Genomic DNA, 8,662 nt, shown 5'->3' with positions numbered 1-8,662 from the left:
AATTATTTCTAATTTATTTATATATAAATTATATATAATTTATTTATATATATATATATATAAACTCTGGTGCTCTGACCCTTTTTGAGTGAAATTTCAGCTGAATTTGGGTCAGGTTCTCAAAATTAGAGATTGGTATTTGCCGACACCGTCAGTCAAAGCTCATCGTCTGCATGCTTCTGAAGCTGGGGGGCAAGTACAAATTTGGCAAAGGAAAATGCTGCATCCGTGGATGCACTACAAAATTCATCGATTACTATTTTATTTTTTATTTCATTGTTAAAAAAATATTATTAAATGAATTTGAATATTTTTAAAATTTTTTAAGAATATAAAAAAAATGTATGAAAAAAAAAAAAAAAAGAGGCTGTTAAGCCTTAACGGTGACAAACCCTTGCGACTCTTTGGCAAAATACAAACTGCACCAAACCGGAAGCTTCACTATGGCCTATTGTCACTCTGTGTGTGTGTAACCCTAAACGACAAGATTCCTGCTTGCAGCGCATACTCACTCTGAATAAAACAATATTTAAAATTAAATTATGATTTACATCGTTACAGAAATATAATTTTTCCAACGATTTGAGGTAAGCTGCATGCAGAAAGATAAATAACGATTCTACGAAGCTTTACTTGAAAAAGCAAGCCACTGGAGCGGTGGAGCCCGGTGACTGGTCAAATATAGTCTGGACCCATATATTTGATATTTTCAACGTGGCTTAGCCCAATTGACCAAAATTTTAAGATTATTGAAACAGGAAGATATTTCTGTTTCCGTTCTATTATTTCCGTGTGCTTGCCAGTTGCCCCTCCTTCCAGATCAATCCAAATCCTAAAAGAAGCCCAAAACTATGTCCTCCAATGGTAATGGGACAACCCACTCTCCTGTCATCACTACTTCCTCCACCGCCTTTATTTTCCTGCCCCCAATCACTGCTTTTTCTCATTAAATCTCACCCATTTAACTACCACCGATCGACTTTGTAATCATCAACCTCCAATCCCCCAATTACTTCTCTCCCACAGGAGGAAAAAAAAAAAAAAAATCATATTTTTTTCCTATATGCGGGTATGACTACCTTTAGCCTCCCAACATGCTTCTCAGACATTTGATACAGTTTTCAGTTTTCCTGGAAAATCCCCTTTTCCCCCTCGTGGTCGTTGATAATTTTACCAGATCAAAAGGTTTCGTAGCCTAATTCGATCCAATTTCTTAATAATTCAACAGTCCCGCAACTGTTCCCTCTTTTTTGAGTGAGATGGAAGAGGAACCGAGTTTGCAACAAAACTGCAAGCAGCTGCTCAGTCCGCAAAGAAACATTCTCTTCGGAAAGTACGAGATGGGGAGGGTGTTAGGCCAAGGCACTTTTGCCAAAGTCTACCATGGCAAGAACCTCATCACCAACGAGAGCGTTGCCATCAAGGTCATCAACAAAGACCACGTCAAGAAAGAAGACCTGATGGAGCAAATCAAGCGCGAGATCTCGGTCATGCGCTTGGTTCGCCATCCAAATATTGTTGAGCTGAAGGAAGTCATGGCCACCAAGGGGAAGATATTCTTCGTGATGGAGTACGTGAAAGGCGGCGAGTTGTTTGCAAAAGTAGCAAAAGGAAAGCTGAAGGAGGACTTGGCACGAAAGTATTTCCAACAGTTGGTGAGTGCGGTCGATTTCTGTCACAGCCGGGGAGTTTCGCACCGAGACTTGAAGCCCGAAAATCTCCTTCTGGATGACAACGAGGACTTGAAAGTGTCCGATTTCGGCTTGTCCGCTCTGCCGGAGCAGCTCTGGAATGACGGATTGCTCCACACCCAGTGTGGCACTCCGGCATACGTGGCGCCCGAGGTGTTGAGGAAGAAAGGGTACGATGGAGCTATGGCTGACATCTGGTCTTGTGGGGTAGTTCTATTTGTTTTGCTTGCTGGGTATTTGCCATTTCGAGCCGACAACGTCATGAAAATGTATAGGAAGGTTTTCAAGGCCGAATATGAGTTTCCTCTATGGATTTCCACCGATGCAAAGCTGTTGATAACCAAGCTCCTTGTTCCTGATCCGGCGAAGAGAATTTCAATCCCGGAGATAATGCAGAGTCCTTGGTTTCAAAAGGGATTTACAAAGCCAATTGCGTTCTCAATCCAAGAACCGGTGGGTGATCAGAAAGATGATAATGACGATAATAATGAAGAGGCGTTCATGGAATCGGTAAAAACCAAATCTTTGTCACCGCCTTTTTATAACGCTTTTGAATTCATTTCGTCGATGTCTTCCGGGTTCGACTTGTCAAGCTTGTTTGAGAGCAAGAGGAAATCCGGGTCCATGTTCACGTCTAAGTGCTCGGCAGAGGGGATCCTGGCGAAGCTGGCGGCCGTTGCGAAGAGGTTGAATTTCGGGGTGACGAGTTTGAAGGATTTCAAGATGAAAATGCAGGGTGAAGTGGATGGTAGGAAAGGAAAGTTGGCTGTGACGGCGGAGGTGTTCGAGGTGGCACCGGAGGTGGCGGTGGTAGAGTTGTCCAAGTCTGCTGGAGACACTCTCGAGTACAAGAAATTTTGTGAGGAGGATGTGAGGCCTGCACTCAAAGACATTATTTGGAGCTGGCAGGGGGAGAGTACCTGTCACTAATTAAGACTTCTTAATCCCCATTTAGATTAGTAGAGTTGTAATCCATTATTTTTTGTTTTTTGGGCTTGAGGATTGTAATACAGTTTTTTATAATCTGTGTTGCAAAAGCTCTTATGCAACAGTAGCATGTGTATATAATCTGAATGTATGGTGTGATTAGTGAAGAATAGTAGGTGAGGGTATGAGAATTTCTTTGTAAATTAGCGTCCTCGTTTCATCATTTTACTATTCTATAAAATATTTGAAATTATTATTTTTATATTATTTTCTTTTTCTTAATTATTAAATTAAAAATTAAAAGAATAGTAAATGAGGGATAAAGGGAGTAATAAGTTTATTACTATCCAATTAATTTTGACATTCAAAAAATCACGAAGACTGGTTGGTTTTTTTTTTTTTTTTTTTGTGTCATTGTTGCTAAGGTTTATCATATCTAATTTGTGTGGAGGCTGAATTGCTGGTACCATATCTAATTGGTGTGGGTATAAAGATGGGGGGCTCCACTGTTTGACATTGATGCCAATGATAGAGACAATAATGCGATCCAATTAATTTTACTTTTTTAAGAAAAATATGTCCTCAATGTAAGTTTCATAGTGAATGAAGATGGATTGTTCCAATCAAAAGCTTACGAGTCAAACCTGAATGAATGTAAAATTGTCCGAGAGTTGAATTGACAACCAGAAGATAAGGATATTGGTGATTAGCTGTAAAGGTGTCAACTTTATCCAGAGGATTCTACTACTACTTATCCCAACACGCAAATTTACCTTATCTCAATCACTTGTCTCCACATTACTGTATCGGTCACAGTACAAAGATCTTCCATAATTATTCAATTCATCCAACTTCTCATTTGTCAACGATGCTTTTGGACTTAATAATAATAATAATACATATATATATATTAGCAGTGATTTAACGTGTTTTACACTTTTGCCACATTTACTTAATTGGAAAAAAAATTAAATTCTTAAAAATAATGTCAAAATAGCAAATAAAGTTTAATTTCGTTCATACGATACAAAATCTTAAATAATTGAATTAATTGTTAGTTCACAATCATCAAAATTGAAAGATTATTTAAGATTGATTAGTAAATAGGCTAATGCATAAGAGCATAAATTCTAATATAAGTAAGTATCTATAAATTTTCATTCTTCTCTACTTTAATAAGAAGAGTTTGTTCCAACTGCAGTATCTTCAAACATGCATTCAGTTCTATAAATTAAACATATTTAATAGTAGAGATTAATGCATGCATGTCATGTTACCTCCAACCATATAGAAGATGTAGTGAGCTCGTATAAAGCAAATTCACTCTCTTTATTTCTACATTTCAAGAATACAAAAATATATTCAAATTATGATAAGAGAAGATACTTTGCAAAATTTGATCGCATGAACAAAAAATTATCTCACGATTAATAAAAATTTAACCACATTACTCAATGACCCATGGAGCACTAAAAAAATACAAAGTCTTTTATTCTTACGTTGCTCTCACATTCTTTTATCATTAAAGTAAGCCTCTTATATTTTGGAAGCAACAAAAATATTATAATTGTAGAAAATTATTTTATCTAAATGATTTTAGTTAATTAAAAATATTATGAGATTTAAATTATGTTAAAAATTTTAATTATTTAGATGGTTGTACTCTCTTAAATATATTTGGTAAAACTTCATCATTTATTTAATAATAAAATATTAGTATTTTATAAATTAAAGTTGATTTTAAATGTATGATATGTTATTTATATTTTAATTATCTATTTTAATTTAGTTTCTTTTCAATGTTTTAATCTTTATTATTGGATCAAATCTAAAGACTCAAAATGAAGGGCTGAAATTTTAAACCCCAAACCCAGACCAAGCAAGACAAGGGCATAAATGAAAAAAGTGGGTAAAAAGTGTCAAACACGAATTATTATTTATTCCTATTCATCTCATATAGACACTTTTAAAATATAAGGGATAAGGATATATATATATATATATATATACACACTAGGCGGGAGTAACGTGCAATCACGTTTACTTAATTTTATGAAATGATTATTTCTAACAAATAATATATATTTTATAAAAATTATAAAATAATTAAACTCAATATAACAGTTTAAAAATTATGACAAGTATTTATATAAAAAAAATTATTGAAAAAGCAAGCTTAGCAATGACAAATATATATATATATATATTTATATATGTATATACACACTATTACACATTATTCCTATAATACTGAAAATTTGAACTTTTTGAAGTCTGAAGTAAACTATGATCTGACACCGTGACAAAAATAGAAATTGCAAATCTTACCTTCATCGAATTGACTCGGTTGTCCATATCATATTTCCTCCGCTTCTCATAATCTATGCGCAACTCATAAGCATCTTGAATCTTAATAAATCTAGGCTCCGCCTTTTCCCCTCCTCAAGAGTCCCTTTACCATCATAGACTTGAAACAGGAAGATAACTGGATCAATACAGTGCCCAAGACTGGGGGCCGCCAACTTTCAAGGAAACACCAATACACAACAGTTAACAGGAACTAAGCTTCAAAGAACAATCATGCTACATCCATATTACAATGACAAAAGAAACCCAGATATAATGCATATGAAACTTCCGATTAAGTGAAACCATGATAAAGGACAAACCATCTAGATGATAAAATTTGGCCAAGCGCCTGTAAGCGAACTTTATCTCATGTTCTTCATTAGCATCTCTTTCTAACTCTGTTTTATAAAATAAATTTCAAGTTGAATTTGTCAACCACTCTGATCACGATCAGGAAACTTATAACAGAGTAACATACTATTCTTTCAAACTCCATTTCTCTATAATGAACGGAAGGAAGCACAATTAGTGCATTAAGATTTCATTTTTCTTGTCCTCTTTAAGATCAAAACCTTATCACATCTTTGAAAAGAACCCGCCATCTTGATAGGGTGGGGCTGTGTGTAGATATTCATAAACATGCATTCAAATCAGTATCAAATACGTATATATTTGTTATTTAAATATATGGGTATTAATTATTATTGTTATCTGATATCCAACGAAACTCAAGTATAATTTTAGTCAAGGAAACGGTTTGACATTCCCAAGGCACATCCCACATCCCATCGCTTCAAAATGGGCCAGTCCAACCCAGTTTTCTAAAAAAATTATCATAGGGTATTTGTAACTTGCTCTGTTTTTTGTGCAGGAAACATGGGCTTTCCGTGAGGTTGAGGGTGCTGTTTTCAAAGGTGTAGGGTGCTACACGGTGGGCTCGTCTGTTCCGGTTAAAGTCGACAGCAACCTCGTAGTCTATGTAAGGAAGTTCATCCTTAATCGATGAGGATGATCGAACATCGGGGATTGGCTCTGTTTCTGTAAAGTTGTAAAAAAATTTGTTTTTCAACTGGGTTTTTGTTAGAATCGGCCTCGAATAATACACAGGAAAAACAAACTTGCCTCAATCTGTTTGTGTACCAAAAATTTATGATGATGAAAGAAAGAAACATCATGCATAACAAACCTTAACCTGAGACAATAAGCAAACTTCTTATAAACAGCAAAAAAAAACTTGTCTCAGTTCGTCTGTGTACAAAAAATTTATGATAATGAAATAAATAAACGGAAGGCATAGTAAACCTGGTGATTCTTGGCCACTTCGCACCGTTGGTGAAGGAGACGTTTGGTCTTCCAACATGTTGTAGATCATCGGTGAAGTCGAATGGTCAATATATGTGGTATATTCAAGAGGCGTTCCATTAACTCTTCACACTGCTTTTAATTTTACCATACAAACGGAATTAACAACAGTTAATGGAACACATAAAAAATTGACAGAAAAACAAGAAAATTTGTTAAAACAACAATTTCTGTTAGATAGCCATTTTATATATATATAAATAAATAAATATATATATATATATATATATAACATAAAAGCAAGTAAAAGACTGTAATAAAACCCAACTATCAAGGGTATTGATGAAAAAAAATTGTCAAACATAAAGCATTGTTCATTCTTGTTTATAAGGAGATAAATATTTTTAAGTAATAGCAGTGGTTTAACATGCAAAGCACGTTTGCCACGTTTGCCTAACTGAAAAAAAAAAAAAAACAAAATTCTTGAAAATAATTCATCCAAACAGTAAATAAAGTGTGACTCATTACATGTAGTACATAATATTGAATAATTGAATTAGTTATTAGTTCACAATCATCAAAATTGAAAGAGTACATAAGATTGATTAGTAAATTGTCTAATGCATATGAGCATAAAATCTAATATAAGCAAGTATCTATAAATTTACATCTTTCTCTACTTTAATAAGAAGAGTTTGTTCCAATCTCAGTATCTCTAAACATTTCCTTTGGGTTGATCATTCGTACGTGAAAGATCAATCACGATTACATGTTAAAACTCTGCATGAAAGTTTCAGCTCTACAAATTATCCATATTTGACGGTAGAAATCAATGCATGCATGTTATATTACCTCCAACCATACAAAAGATGTAGTGAGCTCGTTAAAAAAAAAAAATGTAGTGAGCTCGTATGAAGCAAATCCACCCTCATTGTTCTTTTTCTAATGTTCTTTCATCATTAAAGTAAACCTCTTATATTTTGAAAACCCAAACAATATTATAATAGTAGAAAGTCATTTTATTTAAATGATTTTAGTTAATTACGAATATTATGAGATTTAAATTATGTTAAAAATTCTAATTAATTAGATGGTTTTATTTCCTTAAAAATGTTTAGCAAAACTTCATCATTTATTTAATGATATGATGAAAGATTAGTATTTTATAAATTAAAGTTGATTTTAAAATGTATGATGTGGTATTTATATTTTAATTATATATTTTAAATTAGTTTAAATCAGTAAATCTCCATCGTTGGATCAAATATGCGAACTCAAGATGAAGGGTTGGGATTTAAAACCTTAAACCCTAGCCTATTCCCCTCACTTTCCCTTTCTCCCTATCTCTCATTCCCTTTCAGCAGCCGCACGTCTTTCCTGTCTCTCACCTGATCTCCTCCCTCAAGTAGTCCAGCGCCGCCGTGCATCACCGACCACCTCACTGGATTCCCCTTACGTCAGCGACCAAACCCCATTGTTGAAGCCCCTTGGTAGCTCCTCCCTCAGTTGCACGCGAGCAACCTGAAATGGGTCTTGACGCATAGGTTCTCCACCCTTGCACCATCGCGGCTCAGCCCCAGCTCCACCAAGTACCACCATCGAGTTCATCTCACACTATGGACCACTTCCATAGAACCTTACACTTGCAGCTCCTGCCAAGCCCCATGCACACAACCCCTATACATGCATGAGTTTCTCCCTGTAGCGCTGCTGTCAGCCACCCCCACGCCACTGCACCACTACCACCAGCCTTCTCCTTTGCCGACGATCCATCCCTTTCCTCCAGTTGAAGCCTCAGCTCCTCTCATGCCCTCTCTCTTCAGGGGATTCGAAATCCACCGCCATAGGACCACCACGATGCCACCGTATGCCGCCTTTAGCAACCACCACGACGCCACCCACGACGCAACTCCACAATCTGCCTCCCTATCTCACGAAGCCTTTTTCTATCTCACGGGTTCTTGTCGTCGCACAACCTAGATCTACCGCCTACAGCCCACGATGCCGCCACCAGCCCTACACGACACCTCCCCTGCTCCTCCATGCCTAGTCAATCCTATACCTCTCACTTGCTCTGTTGTGCGGTAATTTTGTGATGATTTATGGTGATTTTGTGAGGAAGATAATTGTTGTGAGATTGTACAGAGGGACATAAGTGGAATAAGAAAGTTTAAAAAAAAGTACTGTTCATTCATCGATACTCTTTTAAGTATGAAGAGATGCCAAATACATGTGACTTTATTGGCATAACCTCTAGTCTCCAAAATGGAGATCTGGAGTTTGAAACCCTCATCTCTAAATGTATCAAATAAAATAAAACAAAATAAAACAAAAATAAGTATAAGAAGGTATAAGGAGATATGTATATATTATAATCTTTTTAATTTTTTTTT

General features: G+C 35.6%; 1 protein-coding gene across 1 annotated transcript; it reads left to right on the top strand.

The window, feature by feature from the left end:
• The first annotated feature begins 803 nt into the window (after positions 1–803).
• Positions 804–2,880, top strand: LOC109010059 (CBL-interacting serine/threonine-protein kinase 5-like). Its single transcript, XM_018990771.2, has one exon. The coding sequence runs from the start codon at positions 1,260–1,262 to the stop codon at positions 2,619–2,621; it is 1,362 nt and encodes a 453-aa protein (XP_018846316.1). The 5' UTR covers positions 804–1,259; the 3' UTR covers positions 2,622–2,880.
• The last annotated feature ends 5,782 nt before the right edge of the window (positions 2,881–8,662 follow it).

The sequence above is a fragment of the Juglans regia genome, chromosome 7 (genome assembly GCF_001411555.2).
Source record: "Juglans regia cultivar Chandler chromosome 7, Walnut 2.0, whole genome shotgun sequence".
Lineage (NCBI taxonomy): Eukaryota > Viridiplantae > Streptophyta > Magnoliopsida > Fagales > Juglandaceae > Juglans > Juglans regia.
This window is presented reverse-complemented; position numbering and strand designations above follow the sequence as displayed.